Source organism: Bombina bombina, chromosome 4 (genome assembly GCF_027579735.1).
Source record: "Bombina bombina isolate aBomBom1 chromosome 4, aBomBom1.pri, whole genome shotgun sequence".
In the NCBI taxonomy this organism is placed as follows: domain Eukaryota; kingdom Metazoa; phylum Chordata; class Amphibia; order Anura; family Bombinatoridae; genus Bombina; species Bombina bombina.
This window is the reverse complement of record NC_069502.1, coordinates 485,098,992-485,120,324: the sequence shown is the minus strand read 5'-3', so window position 1 is coordinate 485,120,324 and position 21,333 is coordinate 485,098,992. Positions and strand designations below refer to the sequence as shown.

Below are 21,333 nucleotides of genomic sequence, written 5' to 3'. Positions count from 1 at the left end.
CTATCTGCATTAGCAAGTTTATCATGACATTCATCACAAACTACAGCCGGAGGAACAGTTACCACAAGTTTACAACAAATGCACTTAACTTTGGTAGAACCAGCATCAGGCAGCGTCTTTCCAGAAGTAGATTCTGATCCAGGGTCAATTTGAGACATCTTGCAATATGTAAAAGAAAAAACAACATATAAAGCAAACCTTATCAAATTCCTTAAATGACAGTTTCAGGAATGGGAAAAAATGCCAATGAACTAGCCTCTAGCAACCAGAAGCAATGAAAAATGAGACTGAAATAATGTGAAAAAAAGGTGGAGACAAGAATGACGCCCACATTTTTTGGCGCCAAAAAAGACGCCCATATTATTGGCGCCCAAAATTTTTTGGCGCTAAGAATGATGCCATATCCGGTGACGCCCACATTTTTGGTGCAAAAAAAAAGTCAAAAAAATGACGCAATCACGTACAACTACAAATGACAAGAAATTTTTTTTGCGCCAAAAAAGTCAGCGCCAAAAATGACGCAATAAATTGAAGCATTTTCAGCCCCCGCGAGCCTAACAGCCCACAGGGAAAAAAGTCAATTGAAACAATATTTAAGGTAAGAAAAAATTGATTATTCATATGCATAATCCCAAATAATGAAACTGACTGTCTGAAATATTGATCATCCTGAATCATGGCAAATATAAGTTTAAAGACATATATTTAGAACTTTATATATATAAAGTGCCCAACCATAGCTTAGAGTGTCACAAAAAATAAGACTTACTTACCCCAGGACACTCATCTACATATAGTAGATAGCCAAACCAGTACTGAAACGAGAATCAGTAGAGGTAATGGTATATAAGGGTATATTGTCGATCTGAAAAGGGAGGTAAGAGATGAATCTCTAAGACCGATAACAGAGAACCTATGAAATAGATCCCGTAGGAGGAGACCATTGAATTCAAATAGGCAATACTCTCTTCACATCCCTCTGACATTCACTGCACACTGAGAGGAAATCCGGGCTCCAGCCTGCTGCGAAGCGCATATCAACGTAGAATCTAGCACAAACTTACTTCACCACCTCCACGGGAGGCAAAGTTTGTAAAACTGAATTGTGGGTGTAGTGAGGGGTGTATTTATAGGCATTTTGAGGTTTGGGAAACTTTGCCCCTCCTGGTAGGAATGTATATCCCATACGTCACTAGCTCATGGACTCTTGCTAATTACATGAAAGAAATCAGGCTCTGAAAAGAATGTTCACCATCATAGTCTAGCATCTCTGTAGTCCGACTGCACCACAAAATAGTATGGCTGACGTAGCTATTTAAACGATGATTATGACCTTATAGTTTCTATTTTTATAATTCTATGGAAGTAATTGTTAACCAGATTCTAGGTGATGTCTAAAGCATGTTAACCAAGTATATCTAACAGACCCTTTGAGGTTAAGACTTAAGATAATCAGATAGTCTCCAAAATAAAATTCCTCTTCTAGCAATATAAGCTGCCACACCAGCTCCAGTTGTATAAAAAGCATTTATAGTTGTGCCCAGCATGGATTGTGGTTATTAACTGTGACAGCTAAGCTTAACTGCCAAGCTGTTACTATAGGGAGAGAACATGAAGTAGTTCATAGCACCCCTTCTTATACTTCCACAAGGACATAAAGGGACACCAAATTAACCCCCAAATCCTGCCAGCCTCACCCCAGACTTTAGAGAAGGGCATCTAGGGGAACCCAAATTACACTCTAGTAATATTCAGGAAAACAAATGCTGAAAGTTTCCAATAACACACACAATCAATGCTAAAACGGTTTTGAGTTATTTGCATTATATATCAATTGGTATATGCCAAGCAGTTTTTTTTATTTCTATGTAACCATTAGATTGTTCTGTTAAAAAAAATATAATTTTTTTTTTACATACACATATATATATATATATATATATATATATATATATATATATATATAAAATGAAAGACCAAGAAATCACATTTCGGGTTTCAAGAGGAATGTTACACTTACTTTAATTTATCTAAGGGATGAAGCTGTTCAATTGGCCCAGCTGTCCCATTGATCTCTTGTTTGCGCCGAATGTTCCGCGGAGGCTTAGCTGCACCATGTATATATGCCAGTTTAACTTGACGACCTAGAATAAATCGTGATTTGCCTCATTAGATTTACAGGTTTCAAATAAAGTAAATGTCTGGAATAAAGAAATATATATCCTGTCCTATATTCCTAGATAATACTCTTAAAAAAAAAAAACAACAAAAAAACACAACATGACTCCCCTTACTAGCCCTGTCCATTCTTAAATGTCCAAAATGGAAAAATAATGTAATGAATCCTAGGGAGAGACATGAGCCGTGATATAGAAATGTATGTATTTTGGATTTAAGTGCTAATACATAAAAAGGGACAAATTCAAAACTTCCAAGGATAAAAAGACAAAAATACTGCAAAATCTATTTTTTAAATAAATAGTAAAAAAAAAAAAAAAAAAAAAAAGTCTCCATTAACTTTCGTCTAAACTTCCCTTGTAGAATGAGCCCTAAGCCCCTACAGAACTGAAACCTAAACGCTTATCTCATACATTGAAACAATCAATACATTTTAATATAATTTGTGAAACTGTCCTCATTTGAGAAAGGCCCATATGATGTCCATATAGGAAGAAAACATTTGTTGATCCTCCAGTACTCTTAAACTGGTAAGCATATGAGGAATGCAGGCTATACAGTTTACAATTCTCTCTCTCTCTTTATACCTAGACAGTAAAGTGCTAGATTTTTACCTTTTGAATAAAAATTGTTCTAATGAACTTCTAAATCTCTATTTGAAGAGTTATTTTGATATTAGCCAGTATTTTAAGAAAAACTTTTAGACTAAAGTCTCATGCATCCACTTGATTCTTATAACAGCAGACAGCATTTCTTAAAGGGACAGTCTAGTCTAGAATTTTTTTTGTTTAAAAAGATAGAAAATCCCATTATTACCATTCCCCAGTTTTGTATAGCCAACATGGTTATATTAATATACTTTTTACCTCTGATTATCTTGTATCTAAGCCTCTGCACACTGCTCCCTTATTTCAGTTCTTTCAACAGACTTGCATTTTAGCCAATCAGTGCTGACTCCTAGGTAATTTCACAGGCATGAGCACAATGCTATATGGCACACATTAACTAAAGCCCTCTAGCTGTGAAAACTGTTAAAATGCATTTAGATATAAGGTATTCAAGGGCTTAGAAATTAGCATATGAGACTACCTAGGATTAGCTTTCAACTAAGAATACCAAGAGAACAAAGCAAATTTGATGCTAAAAGTAAATTGGAAAGTTGTTTAAAATAGCATGTTCTATCTGAATCAAAGTTTAATTCTGACTAGACTGTCCCTTCAATGCTTGCTGTAGAAGCTTGCTGTTGAATCCTCCAATTTGAAGGGGGGGGAGTGGAAAAAACATAATTTATGTAAGAATTTACCTGATAATTTAATTTCTTTGATATTGGCAAGAGTCCATGAGCTAGTGACGTATGGGATATACAATCCTACCAGGATGGGCAAAGTTTCCCAAAACTCAAAATGCCTATAAATACACCCCTCACCACACCCACAATTCAGTTTAACGAATAGCCAAGTAGTGGGGTGATAAAGAAAGGAGTAAAAAGCATCAACAAAGGAATTTGGAAATAATTGTGCTTTATACAAAAAATCATAACCACTATTAAAAAGGGTGGGCCTCATGGACTCTTGCCAATATGAAAAATGGATTTATCAGGTAAATTCTTAAATTATGTTATCTTTCATGTAATTGGCAAGAGTCCATGAGCTAGTGACGTATGGGATATCAATACCCAAGATATGAAACTCCTCTACGCAAGAGTCACTAGAGAGGGAGGGATAAAAATAAACAGCTATTTTCTGCTGAAAAAATAATCCACAACCCAAATTATAAATTTATTCTTTAATGACAAGAAAAACTTAAAAACAGCAGAAGAATCAAACTGAAACAGCTGCCTGAAGAACTTTTCTACCAAAAACTGCTTCAGAAAAAGCAAATACATCAAAATGGTAGAATTTAGTAAATGTATGCAAAGAGGACCAAGTTTCCGCTTTGCAAATCTGATCAACTGAAGCTTCATTCTTAAAAGCCCACGAAGTGGAGACTGATCTAGTAGAATGAGCTGTAATTCTGAGGCGGGGTCTGACCAGACTCCAAATAAGCTTGATGAATCAAAAGCTTTAACCAAGAAGCCAAGGAAATAGCAGAAGCCTTCTGACCTTTCCTAGGACCAGAAAATATAACAAATAGACTAGAAGTCTTCCTGAAATCTTTAGTAACTTTAACATAATATTTCAAAGCTCTCACCACTTCCAAAGAATGTAAGGATCTTTCCAAAGAATTCTTAGGATTAGGACACTAGGAAGGGACAACAATTTCTCTACTAATGTTGTTAGAATTCACAACCTTAGGTAAAAATTTAAATGAAGTCCGCAAAACCGCCTTATCCTGATGAAAAATCAGAAAAAGAGAGACTCACAAGAGAGCAGATAGCTCAGAAACTCTTCTAGCAGAAGAGATGGCCAAAAGGAACAACACTTTCCAAGAAAGAAGTTTAAAGGGACAGTATACACTCATTTTCATATAACTGCATGTAATAGACACTATTATAAAGAATAAGATGCACAGATACCGATATAAAAATCCAGTATAAAACTGTTTAAAAACTTACTTAGAAGCTGTCAGTTTGGCTCTGTTGAAAAGGTAGCTGGAAAGCCCATTGCAAGTGGCAATAAGACACTCCCCCCTCCCCCTTCTTTTACATATGAAAAGACCCTTTACACAAACAGGAGCAAGCTGGAGAAGGTAGCTGACAGTATTCACATAAAACTTTGGGGCTTGGTTAGGAGTCTGAAAAATCAGAGCAATGTTATTTAAAAATAAGCAAAACTATACATTTATTTAAAAAAAAAAAACCTTTATGGGCTATATAAATAGATCATCTACAAAACATTTATGCAAAGAAAAAATGAGTGTATAATGTCCATTTAATGTCCAAAGAATGCATAGGCTCAAATAGAGGAGCCTGTAACACCTTCAAAACCAAATTAAGACTCCAAGGAGGAGAAATTGATTTAATGACGGGCTTAATACGAACTAAATCCTGTATAAAACTGAAAATCAGGAAGTTTAGCAATCTTTCTGTGAAATAAAACTGAAAGAGCAGAGATTTGTCCCTTCAAGGAACTTGCAGATAAACCCTTATCCAAACCATCCTGAAGAAACTGTAAAATTCTAGGGATTCTAAAAGAATGCCAAGAGAATTTATGAGAAGAACACCATGAAATGTAGGTCTTCCAAACTCGAGAATAAATCTTTCTAGAGACAGATTTACGAGCTTGTAACATAGTATTAATCACTGAGTCTGAGAAACCTCTATGACTTAACACTCAGCATTCAATTTCCATACCTTCAAATTTAATGATTTGAGACCCTGATGGAAAAACGGACCTTGAGACAATAGGTCCGGCCTTAACGGAAGTGGCCAAGGTTGGCAACTGGACATCCGAACAAGATCCGCATACCAAAACCTGTGTGGCCATGCTGGAGCCACCAGCAACACAAACGATTGTTCCATGATGATTTTGGAGATCACTCTTGGAGGAAGAACTAGAGCCGGGAAAATGTAAGCAGGATGATAACACCAAGGAAGTGTCAGCGCATCCACTGCTTCCGCCTGAACATCCCTGGACCTGGACAGGTATCTGGGAAGTTTCTTGTTTAGATGAGAAGCCATGAGATCTATCTCTGGAAGACCCCACATCTGAACAATCTGAGAAAAACATCTGGATGGAGGGACCACTCCCCTAGATGTAATGTCTGATTACTGAGATAATCCGCCTCCCAATTGTCTACACCTGGGATATGCACCACAGAGATTAGACAGGAGCTGGATTACGCCCAAGCAAGTATCCAAGATACTTCTTTCATAGCTTGGGGACTTGAGTCCCACCCTGATTGACATATGCTACAGTTGTGATATTGTCTGTCTGAAAGCAAACGAACGGTTATCTCTTCAACAGAGGCCAAAACTTAAGAGTCATGAGAATTGCACAGAGTTCTAAAATATTGATTAGTAATTTCACCTCTTGAGATTTCCAAACCCCTTGCACTGTCAGAGATCCCCAAACAGCTCCCCAACCTGAAAGACTTGCATCTGTAGTGATCACAGTCCAGGTTGGCCGAACAAAGGAAGCCCCTTGAACTAAACACTGGTGATTTAACCACCACGTCAGAGTGTTGAACATTGGGATTTAAGTATATTAATTGGGATATATTTGTATAATCCCTGCACTATTGATTCAGCATACAAAGCTGGAGAGGTCTCATGTGAAAACGAGCAAAGGGGATCGCGTCCGATGCTGCAGTCATGAGGCCTAAAACTTCCATGCACATAGCCACTGAAGGGAATGACTAAAATCGGTTGCAGCCTGACGGCACCTTCAGTCTCAAACGTCTCTTGTCTGTTAGAGACAGAGTCATGGACACTGAATCTATCTGGAAGCCTAAAAAGGTGACACTTGTCTGAGGAATTAAGAAACTTTTTGGTAAATTGATCCTCCAACCATGTCTTTTAAGAACCAACACTAGTTAATTTGTGTGAGATTCTGCAGAACGTAAAGACTGAGCTAGTACCAAGATATTGTCTAAATAAGGAAACACCGCAATACCCTGCTCTCTGATTAGAGAGTAGGGCACCTTGAACCTTGGAAAAGATTCTTGGAGCTGTAGCTAGGCCAAATGAAAGAGCAACAAATTGGTAATGCTTGTCTAGAAAAGAGAATCTCAGGAACTGATAATGTTCTGGATGAATCGGAATATGAAGGTATCCATCCTGCAAGTCTATTGTAGACATATAATGTCCTTGCTGAACAAAAGGCAGAATAGTCCTTATAGTCACCATCTTGAAAGTTGGTACTTTTAAATAACGATTCAAAATTTTCAGATCAAGAACTGGTCTGAATGAATTTTCTTTCTTTGGGACAATGAATAGATTTGAATAAAACCCCAGACCTTGTTCCTGAAAAGGAACTGGCATGATTACCCCTGAAGACTCCAGGTCTGAAACACACTTCAGGAAAGCCTGGGCTTTTACTGGATTTGCTGGGATACGTGAGAGAAAAAAATCTCACAGGAGGTCTTACTCTGAATCCTATTCGATACCCTTGAGAGACAATGCTCTGAATCCATTGATTTTGGACAGAATTTATCCAAATATCCTTGAAAAACCTGGAATGAGCTGGAATGAGGGCCGCACCTTCATGCGGACTTAGGGGCTGACTCTGGTTTCTTAAAAGGCTTGGATTTATTCCAATTTGAGGAAAGCTTCCAATTGGAAACAGATTCCTTAGGGGAAGGATTAGATTTTTGTTCCTTATTTTGATGAAAGGAACGAAAACGGTTAGAAGCCTTAGCTTTACCCTTAGGTTTTCTATCCTGAGGCAGAAAAATTCCCTTTTCCCCCAGTAACAGTTGATATAATAGAATCAAACTGAGAACCAAATAAATTATTACCTTGGAAAGAAAGATAATAATCTAGACTTAGATGTCATATCAGCATTCCAAGATTTAAGCCACAAAGCTCTTCTAGCTAAAATAGCTAAAGACATGGATCTAATATCAATTTTGATATAAAAAATGGCATCACAAATAAAATGATTAGCATGTTGCAGTAAGCGAACAATGCTAGATATGTCAGAATCCAATTCTTGTTTCGCTAAATTCTCCAACCAAAAAGTTGATGCAGCCGCAACATCAGCCAAAGAAATTGTAGGCCTAAGAAGATGACCTGAATATAAATAGGCTTTCCTTAGATAAGATTCAAGTTTCCTATCTAAAGGGTCTTTAAAAGAAGTACTATCTTCCAGAGGAATAGTGGTACGTTTAGCTAGAGTAGAAATAGCCCCATCAACTTTGGGGACTTTTTCCCAAAACTCTATAGAAATTGCTGGTAAAGGATACAATTTTTAAACCTTGAAGAAGGAATAAAAGGAGTACCTGGCTTATTCCATTCCTTTGAAATCATATCAGAAATAGCATCAGGAATAGGAAAAACCTCTGGAGTAATCAACAGGAGTTTTAAAAACCGCATTTAAAGGTTTACTAGTCAATGTCAAGAGGACTGGCTTCCTCAAAATCCAAAGTAATTAACACTTCTTTTAACAAAGAACGAATATACTCTATTTTAAATAATTAAGTAGATTTGTCAGTGTCAATTATCTGAGGAAGGATCTTCTGAATCAGATAGATCCTCATCAGAGGAGGAAAAATCATGTTGTCGGTCATTTGAAATTTCATCAACTTTATGAGAAGTTTTAAAAGACCTTTTACATTTATTAGAAGGCAGAAATGCAGACAAAGCCTTCTGAATAGAATCAATAACAAATTCTTTAAAATTCATAGGTATATCATGTACATTAGAAGTTGAAGGAACTGCAACTGGCAATGTACTATTACTGATGGACACATTATCTGCATGTAAAAGTTTATCATGACAACTATTACAAATGACATTCGGAGATATAATTTCCACAATCTTAAAACAAATGCACTTAGCTTTGGTAGAACCAATGTCAGGCAGCAAAGTTCCAACAGACTTCTGGGCCAAAGTGGAAGAATTACAATAGACTCTTTTTCCTTGATTCTAAATAGAAGCTTGAGTATTGATTATATTGGAGGAAGAGCCCTACCTATTTGGTCTATAACTCTGGCTGCTTGCAATGGGGTCCCGCAATATAGTAGCTCAGATCTTATGCCACCACTGCAGATCGGAAGACCTATTAATTTATCTGAGAACCTGGACAGTGTCATCTTTAAGGTCTGTTACATTGCTGGAGACCCTACACAGAGAAATGTTGTTGAATCAATAGTCCTTTTGCTGTGGCAGCAGCCTGTTGAGCCAGCAGACAATAGATTGGGGATCGGGTACACCCTGGCCATGCTTCTTTTCCTCCCCGGTTGGATGCAGGATAACATTAGGGGTACTCACCAGAAGCTGAATATAACAGGACTTTTATCCTGCTTGTTAACATGTTTGACTGACATAACTTGATAAAATATTAGATGTTAATGTAACGTGTGGTTTGCAATGTCTCATTATCTATTGGACTTATATAATGGCTGTTTAATGTTTGACAAATGTCCTCAGAATGCCTACGCTGGTAGGGAAGAGAGAGTTACTTTATTATTTCAAAGTCAAGATCTTATATTATGTGCTAAGGAGAAGTTCCTCCATGGGGTTTTTTTGTAGCTTAACATAATGTATTTACATCTGCAATGTCACATAATTATTCCCATCTAAGAGCCTTTTGGTTATTGGATGCTTTTGGTGTTGGATACTTATGCAGTCTAGTATGCATTTTATCTAAAGTTTTACCCTATATTTCTATGGTAACAAAAAGCAGTAGACTTGAGGTAGACGCTTATTCAATGTCACTAGCTCCTAGATAATTCAGTCCTCTATGACCCAGTCATACGCCTGCACTGTTGTCTAGTCTTCCTTATTTAGTATCATGGTCTGGGACGCCATTAATTTAAATTTAGCCCTATTCTGCAGAAGAAACAAAGAGGTGCAGCTTTAATGTTATATAATATTCTCATAGGCTACGCCGCGTTGTATGCGCCCGGGACACCGAAGTGAGACAGCCTCAACCTTTAGTATTTAATTTTTTTGTTTGAGGATGAGAGAAGCAAACAGATGTCTTTTCTATATATGTGCACTGCTCATAGAGTCGCTGTACTTAAGTAATCTCTATTCTTAGTAGAGAATCTGCAACTTGTTTTCTATATGTGGCTCCCTATATTGGAATTTAATCTGCTAGAGAGGAACATACTTTTTGTAGTGTCCCAGGGCATAGTTTTGTTTTCTTTTTGTTTTTTTCTCATCCCCAGCCTGTCTACCCTCACCTCTTAGAACTAGGCGGACAAAGTATGTTAGGTGAAATTTTATAGCGCATATCACTCCTGACTGCCTACCATTAGATTACCCAACTCTAGCTTCATACATCTGAACATTTCAATTTATACTCCAAAGCACCCAAAATATATTTATAAAGATTGCCCTAAATTGAGATAAGTCCTCTTCTTGCCCGTTAATGTCTATATATTTATTTACCACCAGCCCAGGCTGAAATTTACCTCATGTCGCTCTTCATAGATTCATTCCCAAAATATTATGAAATACCACTTACTCTGTCATACTATTGTAGATGCATATAACCCCTTACTTGCACTAAGGTCCAAGAGACCGCCACACATGCTAAACTACGTTTTTCTATCCCAAGTGCTTACTGTGTGATGGCTTTGTATACTTTCTATACCCACAGATCTACGCAAGGTGAGTTCAAATATTTGTTAGCTTTTTCATTTTATTTACCCTCTCATTAGTTTTATAATAGACCCAAGTGAGACCCTCTTGCTGAGGAGCTGCTTAATAACAATGCTATTATTTCATTCATTTTCTAGATACGTCCCCCCCTCCCTCTGTAGTGGTGTTTATCCGCTGAATCCCCCCTTCTCATTACATCCGTATTAAAGGCTCTTCATATGGGTCATAATGTTTCCTATATCATTTGGTTTGTAAGCAACCATCGAATTAACCACTACTAAATGCAATATATTCTAAAATGAGACTCAAATTATTGATAACAATGCAGTGTACAATTATCTTCTGTCGATGTATGGAATACACTGTTACTCTTGTACCTACTGTGAACAGACAACCTTTATTGTTCATGTATATTGCTTCTTATATCTCCTAAATTATGTTTATGCACCAAGATTCTCAATAAAATATTTAATAATAAAAAAAAAAAATACTAGGAGGTGAAAACAAAGCCTTGAGTTCAGCTGAATAACAACCACTCAATGATATGCAGAAAACCTGTGTTAAGTCATTATTCCACTCAATACATTTTGACCATGCTTAACCCCTTAAGGGCAGAGGTTTTCCCAGTTTTCATTATTAAATGACACAGGCAATTTTGGCTTAATTATCCACTCTCTTAAGAGCACCCATACAAAAAAGGCCAGGTTGTCCATTAATAAATGTGATTCCCTGTATGGGTACATAAAATAATAATTTGACACTGAAAAATAGGGCAATTTTTTTTTTTTTAAATGCAGTTTTCTTTGTAACCATTTCTACAAAACTGGTGAAGCTAAAGAAAAATATCTCCAAATAAATTCATTAGATTGTCCTGAATTAAGGAATACCCCATATGTCTAGGATTCCAAGTAATTTAAAGCTTATATAGGCCAAGTGCTACAAAGATGGAATTATTGGTTTAATTCTATCATTTTCTATGCTTGGTCTGTAAGCTAAAAAGCAATTCAATACTTCTACACAAAACCAGGGTATTTTTTATCTAGAGGTATTTTGACAGATTATGCTTAACCCTGTTAATTGCCAAGGGAAGAAAATAAAATTTAGGGGTAAATAAAAAATAAAAAATAAATATTAAAATAAAATGTATTTAAAAATAGACATACTTATTAAAATAAATGTAATATTTGTTTTATTTTTTTTTAAAGGGATACTAAACCCAATTTTTTTCTTTCATGATTCAGACAGAGCATGCAATTTTAAGCAACTTTCTAATTTACTACTAATATCAAACGTTCTTCGTTTTCTTGCTATCTTTATTTGAAAAGCAGGAATGTAAAGCTTAGGAGCCTGTCCATTTTAGGTTCAGCACCCTGGATAGTGCTTGCTTATTAGTGTCTACATTTAACCACCAATCAGCAAGCAATTTTAATTCAATTACCTCTTGTGAATATAGTGCAGGAATTTTCATCCATCTGCAGATGCACTATTTCCTTATGTTGAGAGCATCAACCAACATTGTCAAGTTTGTTTCCTTACCTGATCACACTAGTTACTAGTATATAGTGACTATATTTAATCCATTATCCAGATCTTGATTATATTCCTTAACACAATAGATCACAATTAGTATGCAAGCCCAATCGCATACCAGTCTGTGTTTAGATTGACAGAACCACTAACCAATGAGGAAGAGAGAGACTTCCGGTTACCCTTCCGGTATTTAACCCCGGAAACGTCGCCTTTGATAAAGCCTGTTAGGGCTAAATGCATCAGGAGGGGTTATAAGCTAATGGGCGCTCTTTTTAATTCATGAAAATAGTGATGATATTTAGATAAGAATATCTTGCAGTTTCAGTTGATTTATATATTCAGTGGGACTGCAGCATGTAGTGGTTACCCTTTGAAAGCATGTGATACAATACCATTTTGATGTAGTAAGCATTTACTTTATATTTCTTTACAAAATTAGCAATAGTTTAATTATGGTTATCTAACCGAACTAATAGAATTATATGGAAATTAGTAACTGGCGCCAAAGGATACTGTAGCCAGCATTTACATCTATACTGTTTCATGGGTATTAGTATAACATCTTCGTTTAATCACTATGTTGCAATAATTTCAGTTACCTAGGAGTTGCAAGCGTATTCAGCTATTTAATGTAGCAACTCCTCCGGTTATATTTATTTGTAGTAACAAGTGTTGCGCTATATCAAGCTTATACTCGCATTAACCCACACAACATTGTGGCTTTCTAGTGTGCAGCAATTTAAAACTGCTAACATTCTACAATTTTGGTAATAGCTAACACAGATGAAAAACATAATTTATGTAAGAACTTACCTGATAAATTCATTTCTTTCATATTAGTAAGAGTCCATGAGCTAGTGACGTATGAGCTAGTGACGTATGGGATATACATTCCTACCAGGAGGGGCAAAGTTTCCCAAACCTCAAAATGCCTATAAATACACCCCTCACTACACCCACAAATCAGTTTAACGAATACACAAGAAGTGGGGTGATAAGAAAAAAAGTGCGAAAGCATAAAAATAAGGAATTGGAATAATTGTGCTTTATACAAAAAAAATCACACCCACCACAAAAAAAGGGTGGGCCTCATGGACTCTTGCAAATATGAAAGAAATGAATTTATCAGGTAAGTTCTTACATAAATTATGTTTTCTTTCATGTAATTAGCAAGAGTCCATGAGCTAGTGACGTATGGGATAATAAATACCCAAGATGTGGAACTTCCACGCAAGAGTCACTAGAGAGGGAGGGATAAAATAAAGACAGCCAATTCCGCTGAAAAAATAATCCACACCCCAAAATAAGTTTTAATCTTATAATGAAAAAAAACTGAAATTATAAGCAGAAGAATCAAACTGAAACAGCTGCCTGAAGTACTTTTCTACCAAAAACTGCTTCAGAAGAAGAAAATACATCAAAATAGTAGAATTTTGTAAAAGTATGCAAAGACGACCAAGTTGCTGCTTTGCAAATCTGATCAACCGAAGCTTCATTCCTAAACGCCCAGGAAGTAGAAACTGACCTAATAGAATGAGCTGTAATCCTTTGAGGCGGAGTTTTATACGACTCGACATAAGCATGATGAATCAAAGACTTTAACCAAGACGCCAAAGAAATGGCGGAGGCCTTCTGACCTTTTCTGGACCCAGAAAATATAACAAATAAACTAGAAGTCTTTCTAAAATCTTTAGTAGCTTCAACATAATATTTCAAAGCTCTTACTACATCCAAAGAATGTAAAGATCTCTCCTTTGAATTCTTAGGATTAGGACACAATGAAGGAACAACAATTTCTCTACTAATGTTGTTAGAATTCACAACTTTAGGTAAAAATTTAAATGAAGTCTGCAACACCGCCTTATCCTGATGAAAAATCAGAAAAGGAGATTCACAAGAAAGAGCAGATAACTCTGAAACTCTTCTAGCAGAAGAGATGGCCAAAAGGAACAACACTTTCCAAGAAAGTAATTTAATATCCAAAGAATGCATAGGTTCAAACGGAGGAGCTTGTAAAGCCCCCAGAACCAAATTCAAACTCCAAGGAGGAGAGATTGACTTAATGACAGGTTTTATACGAACCAAAGCCTGTACAAAACAATGAATATCAGGAAGATTAGCAATCTTTCTGTGAAACAGCACAGAAAGAGCAGAAATTTGTCCTTTCAAAGAACTTGCAGACAAACCTTTATCCAGACCATCCTGAAGAAATTGTAAAATTCTAGGAATTCTAAAAGAATGCCAGGAAAATTGATGAGAAGAGCACCAAGAAATGTAAGTCTTCCAGACTCGATAATATATCTTCCTAGACACAGATTTCCGAGCCTGAATCATGCGTTCAATCTCCATACCTTCAAATTTAATGATTTGAGATCCTGATGGAAAAAAGGACCTTGCGATAGACGGTCTGGTCTTAATGGAAGAGTCCAAGGTTGGCAAGTAGCCATCCGGACAAGATCCGCATACCAAAACCTGTGAGGCCATGCTGGAGCCACCAGCAGAACAAACTAACGCTCTTTTAGAATCTTGGAGATCACTCTTGGAAGAAGAACTAGGGGCGGAAAGATATAGGCAGGATGATACTTCCAAGGAAGTGACAATGCATCCACTGCCTCCGCCTGAGGATCTGGACAGATACCTGGGAAGTTTCTTGTTTAGATGAGAGGCCATCAGATCTATTTCTGGAAGTCCCCATATTTGAACAATCTGAAGAAATACCTCTGGGTGAAGAGACCATTCGCCCGGATGTAACGTATGGCGACTGAGATAATCCGCTTCCCAATTGTCTATACCTGGGATGTGAACCGCAGAAATTAGACAGGAGCTGGATTCCACCCAAGCAAGTATCCGAGATACTTCTTTCATAGCCAGAGGACTGTGAGTCCCCCCTTGATGATTGACATATGCCACGGTTGTGACATTGTCCGTCTGAAAACAAATGAACGATTCTCTCTTCAGAAGAGGCCACGACTGAAGAGCTCTGAAAATCGCACGGAGTTCCAAAATGTTGATTGGTAATCTCGCCTCCTGAGATTCCCATACCCCTTGAGCTGTCAGAGACCCCCATACAGCTCCCCAACCTGTCAGACTTGCATCTGTTGAGATCACAGTCCAGGTTGGAATAACAAAAGAAGCCCCTTGAACTAAACAATGGTGATCTGTCCACCACGTCAGAGAGTGTCGTACAATCAGATTTAAAGATATTAACTGTGATATATTTGTAGAATCCCTGCACCACTGATTCAGCATACAAAGCTGAAGAGGTCGCATGTGAAAATGAGCAAAAGGGATCGCGTCCGATGCAGCAGTCATAAGACCTAGAATTTCCATGCATAAGGCTACCGAAGGGAATGATTGAAACTGAAGGTTTCGACAGGCAGAAATCAATTTCAGACGTCTCTTGTCCGTCAGAGACAAAGTCATGGACACTGAATCTATTTGGAAACCTAAAAAGATTACTTTTGTCTGAGGAATCAATGAACTCTTTGGTAAATTGATCCTCCAACCATGTTTTTGAAGAAACAACACAAGTTGATTCGTATGAGATTCTGCTAAATGTGAAGACTGAGCAAGTACCAAGATATCGTCCAAATAAGGAAATACCACAATACCCTGTTCTCTGATTACAGAGAAAAGGGCACCGAGAACCTTTGAGAAAATCCTTGGAGCTGTTGCTAGGCCAAATGGCAGAGCCACAAATTGGTAATGCTTGCCTAGAAAAGAGAATCTCAGAAACTGAAAGTGATCTGGATGAATCGGAATATGCAGATATGCATCCTGCAAATCTATTGTAGACATAAAATGCCCTTGCTGAACAAAAGGCAGAATAGTCCTTATAGTTACCATTTTGAATGTTGGTATCCTTACATAACGATTCAATATTTTTAGATCCAGAACTGGTCTGAAGGAATTCTCCTTCTTTGGCACAATGAATAGATTTGAGTAAAACCCCAGCCCCTGTTCCAGAACTGGAACTGGCACAATAACTCCAGCCAACTCTAGATCTGAAACACATTTCAGAAATGCCTGAGCCTTCACTGGATTTATTGGAATGCGAGAAAGAAAAAATCTTCTTGCAGGTGGCCTTACCTTGAAACCTATTCTGTACCCTTGTGAAACAATGTTCTGAATGCAAAGACTGTGAATCGATTTGATCCAAATTTCTTTGAAAAATCGTAATCTGCCCCCTACCAGCTGCGCTGGAATGAGGGCCGCACCTTCATGTGGACTTGGGAGCTGGCTTTGGCTTTCTAAAAGGCTTGGATTTATTCCAGACTGGAGACGGTTTCCAAACAGAAACCGTTCCTTTAGGGGAAGGATCAGGCTTCTGTTCTTTATTCTGACGAAAGGAACGAAAACGATTAGGAGCCCTATATTTACCTTTAGATTTTTTATCCTGAGGTAAAAAAGTTCCTTTCCCCCCAGTCACAGTTGAAATAATAGAATCCAACTGAGAACCAAACAATTTATTACCTTGAAAAGAAAGGGAAAGCAAAGTTGACTTAGAAGACATATCTGCATTCCAAGTTTTAAGCCATAGAATAGCTAAAGACATATACCTGACATCAACTCTGATGATATCAAAGATGGCATCACAGATAAAGTTATTAGCATGTTGAAGAAGTTTAACAATGCTATGAGAATTATGATCTGACACTTGTTGCGCCAAAGCCTCCAACCAAAAAGTGGAAGCTGCAGCAACATCAGCCAAAGAAATAGCAGGCCTAAGAAGATTACCTGAACATAAATAAGCCTTCCTTAGAAAGGAATCAATCCTCCTATCTAAAGGATCCTTAAAGGAAGTACTATCTGCCGTAGGAATAGTAGTACGTTTAGCAAGAGTAGAGATAGCCCCATCAACTTTAGGGATTTTGTCCCAAAACACTAACCTGTCAGATGGCACAGGATACAATTTCTTAAATCTTTTAGAAGGAGTAAAAGAATTACCCAGATTATTCCATTCCCTAGAAATTACTTCAGAAATTTCATCAGGGACAGGAAAAAATTCCAGAAGAACTACAGGAGGTTTAAAAACATAATTTATGTAAGAACTTACCTGATAAATTCATTTCTTTCATATTAGCAAGAGTCCATGAGCTAGTGACGTATGGGATATACATTCCTACCAGGAGGGGCAAAGTTTCCCAAACCTCAAAATGCCTATAAATACACCCCTCACCACACCCACAATTCAGTTTAACGAATAGCCAAGAAGTGGGGGTGATAAAAAAGTGCAAAAGCATATAAAATAAGGAATTGGAATAATTGTGCTTTATACAAAAATCATAACCACCACAAAAAAAGGGCGGGCCTCATGGACTCTTGCTAATATGAAAGAAATGAATTTATCAGGTAAGTTCTTACATAAATTATGTTTTCCTTCATGTAATTAGCAAGAGTCCATGAGCTAGTGACGTATGGGATAATGATTACCCAAGATGTGGATCTTTCCACACAAGAGTCACTAGAAAGGGAGGGATAAAATAAAGACAGCCAATTCCTGCTGAAAATAATCCACACCCAAAATAAAGTTTAATGAAAAACATAAGCAGAAGATTCAGACTGAAACCGCTGCCTGAAGTACTTTTCTACCAAAAACTGCTTCAGAAGAAGAAAATACATCAAAATGGTAGAATTTAGTAAAAGTATGCAAAGAGGACCAAGTTGCTGCTTTGCAAATCTGATCAACCGAAGCTTCATTCCTAAACGCCCAGGAAGTAGAAACTGACCTGGTAGAATGAGCTGTAATCCTCTGAGGCAGAGTTTTACCCGACTCAACATAGGCAAGATGAATTAAAGATTTCAACCAAGATGCCAAAGAAATGGCAGAAGCTTTCTGGCCTTTTCTAGAACCGGAAAAGATAACAAATAGACTAGAAGTCTTTCGGAAAGACTTAGTAGCTTCAACATAATATTTCAAAGCTCTAACAACATCCAAAGAATGCAATGATTTCTCCTTAGAATTCTTAGGATTAGGACATAATGAAGGAACCACAATTTCTCTACTAATGTTGTTGGAATTCACAACTTTAGGTAAAAATTCAAAAGAAGTTCGCAACACCGCCTTATCCTGATGAAAAATCAGAAAAGGAGACTCACAAGAAAGAGCAGATAATTCAGAAACTCTTCTGGCAGAAGAGATGGCCAAAAGGAACAAAACTTTCCAAGAAAGTAATTTAATGTCCAATGAATGCATAGGTTCAAAGGGAGGAGCTTGAAGAGCTCCCAGAACCAAATTCAAACTCCAAGGAGGAGAAATTGACTTAATGACAGGTTTTATACGAACCAAAGCTTGTACAAAACAATGAATATCAGGAAGAATAGCAATCTTCCTGTGAAAAAGAACAGAAAGAGCAGAAATTTGTCCCTTCAAGGAACTTGCAGACAAACCCTTATCTAAACCATCCTGAAGAAACTGTAAAATTCTCGGTATTCTAAAAGAATGCCAAGAAAAATGATGAGAAAGACACCAAGAAATATAAGTCTTCCAGACTCTATAATATATCTCTCTAGATACAGATTTACGAGCCTGTAACATAGTATTAATCACAGAGTCAGAGAAACCTCTTTGACCAAGAATCAAGCGTTCAATCTCCATACCTTTAAATTTAAGGATTTCAGATCCTGATGAAAAAAAGGACCTTGTGACAGAAGGTCTGGTCTTAACGGAAGAGTCCACGGTTGGCAAGAGACCATCCGGACAAGATCTGCATACCAAAACCTGTGAGGCCATGCCGGAGCTACCAGCAGAACAAACTAGCATTCCTTCAGAATCTTGGAGATTACTCTTGGAAGAATAACTAGAGGCGGAAAGATATAGGCAGGATGATACTTCCAAGGAAGTGATAATGCATCCACTGCCTCCGCCTGAGGATCCCGGGATCTGGACAGATATCTGGGAAGTTTCTTGTTTAGATGAGACGCCATCAGATCTATTTCTGGAAGTTCCCACATTTGAACAATCTGAAGAAATACCTCTGGGTGAAGAGACCATTCGCCCGGATGCAACGTTTGGCGACTGAGATAATCCGCTTCCCAATTGTCTACATCTGGGATATGAACCGCAGAGATTAGACAGGAGCTGGATTCCGCCCAAACCAAAATTCGAGATACTTCTTTCATAGCCAGAGGACTGTGAGTCCCTCCTTGATGATTGATGTATGCCACAGTTGTGACACTGTCTGTCTGAAAACAAATGAACGATTCTCTCTTCAGAAGAGGCCAAAACTGAAGAGCTCTGAAAATTGCACGGAGTTCCAAAATATTGATCGGTAATCTCACCTCCTGAGATTCCCAAACTCCTTGTGCCGTCAGAGATCCCCACACAGCTCCCCAACCTGTGAGACTTGCATCTGTTGAAATTACAGTCCAGGTCGGAAGCACAAAAGAAGCCCCCCTGAATTAAACTATGGTGATCTGTCCACCACGTTAGAGAGTGTCGAACAATCGGTTTTAAAGATATTAATTGAGATATCTTTGTGTAATCCTTGCACCATTGATTCAGCATACAGAGCTGAAGAGGTCGCATGTGAAAACGAGCAAAGGGGATCGCGTCCGATGCAGCAGTCATAAGACCTAGAATTTCCATGCATAAGGCTACCGAAGGGAATGATTGTAACTGAAGGTTTCGACAAGCTGAAATCAATTTTAGACGTCTCTTGTCTGTTAAAGACAGAGTCATGAACACTGAATCTATCTGGAAACCCAGAAAGGTTACCCTTGTCTGAGGAATCAATGAACTTTTTGGTAAATTGATCCTCCAACCATGATCTTGAAGAAACAACACAAGTCGATTCGTATGAGATTCTGCTAAATGTAAAGACTGAGCAAGTACCAAGATATCGTCCAAATAAGGAAATACCACAATACCCTGTTCTCTGATTACAGACAGAAGGGCACCGAGAACCTTTGTAAAAATTCTTGGAGCTGTAGCTAGGCCAAACGGCAGAGCCACAAACTGGTAATGCTTGTCCAGAAAAGAGAATCTCAGGAACTGATAATGATCTGGATGAATCGGAATATGCAGATATGCATCCTGTAAATCTATTGTGGACATATAATGCAGTTGCTGAACAAAAGGCAAGATAGTCCTTACAGTTACCATCTTGAACGTTGGTATCCTTACATAACGATTCAATATTTTTAGATCCAGAACTGGTCTGAAGGAATTCTCCTTCTTTGGTACAATAAAGAGATTTGAATAAAACCCCATCCCCTGTTCCGTAACTGGAACTGGCATAATTACTCCAGCCAACTCTAGATCTGAAACACATTTCAGAAATGCTTGAGCTTTCACTGGATTTACTGGGACACGGGAAAGAAAAAATCTCTTTGCAGGAGGTCTCATCTTGAAACCAATTCTGTACCCTTCTGAAACAATGTTCTGAATCCAAAGATTGTGAACAGAATTGATCCAAATTTCTTTGAAAAAAACGTAACCTGCCCCCCTACCAGCTGAGCTGGAATGAGGGCCGCACCTTCATGAGGACTTAGAAGCAGGCTTTGCCTTTCTAGCAGGCTTGGATTTATTCCAGACTGGAGATGGTTTCCAAACTGAAACTGCTCCTGAGGATGAAGGATTAGGCTTTTGTTCTTTGTTGAAACGAAAGGAACGAAAACGATTATTAGCCCTGTTTTTACCTTTAGATTTTTTATCCTGTGGTAAAAAAGTTCCTTTCCCACCAGTAACAGTTGAGATAATAGAATCCAACTGAGAACCAAATAATTTGTTACCCTGGAAAGAAATGGAAAGTAGAGTTGATTTAGAAGCCATATCAGCATTCCAAGTCTTAAGCCATAAAGCTCTTCTAGCTAAAATAGCTAGAGACATAAACCTGACATCAACTCTGATAATATCAAAAATGGCATCACAGATAAAATTATTAGCATGCTGAAGAAGAATAATAATATCATGAGAATCATGATCTGTTACTTGTTGCGCTAAAGTTTCCAACCAAAAAGTTGAAGCTGCAGCAACATCAGCCAATGATATAGCAGGTCTAAGAAGATTACCTGAACACAGATAAGCTTTTCTTAGAAAGGATTCAATTTTCCTATCTAAAGGATCATTAAACGAAGTACCATCTGACGTAGGAATAGTAGTACGTTTAGCAAGGGTAGAAATAGCCCCATCAACTTTAGGGATTTTGTCCCAAAATTCTAATCTGTCAGACGGCACAGGATATAATTGCTTAAAACGTTTAGAAGGAGTAAATGAATTACCCAATTTATCCCATTCTTTGGAAATTACTGCAGAAATAGCATTAGGAACAGGAAAAACTTCTGGAATAACCACAGGAGATTTAAATACCTTATCCAAACGTTTAGAATTAGTATCAAGAGGACCAGAATCCTCTATTTCTAAAGCAATTAGTACTTCTTTAAGTAAAGAACGAATAAATTCCATTTTAAATAAA

General features: G+C 37.6%; 1 protein-coding gene across 1 annotated transcript in view; it reads right to left on the bottom strand.

The window, feature by feature from the left end:
• The window catches only part of LOC128657582 (elongin-A-like), a 427,971-nt gene that overhangs the window by 169,078 nt on the left and 237,560 nt on the right, over positions 1-21,333 (bottom strand). The window contains exon 9 of the mRNA XM_053711962.1: positions 2,021-2,144. Coding sequence (XP_053567937.1) covers positions 2,021-2,144 — 124 coding nt within the window. The remainder of the gene's footprint in view (positions 1-2,020; positions 2,145-21,333) is intronic.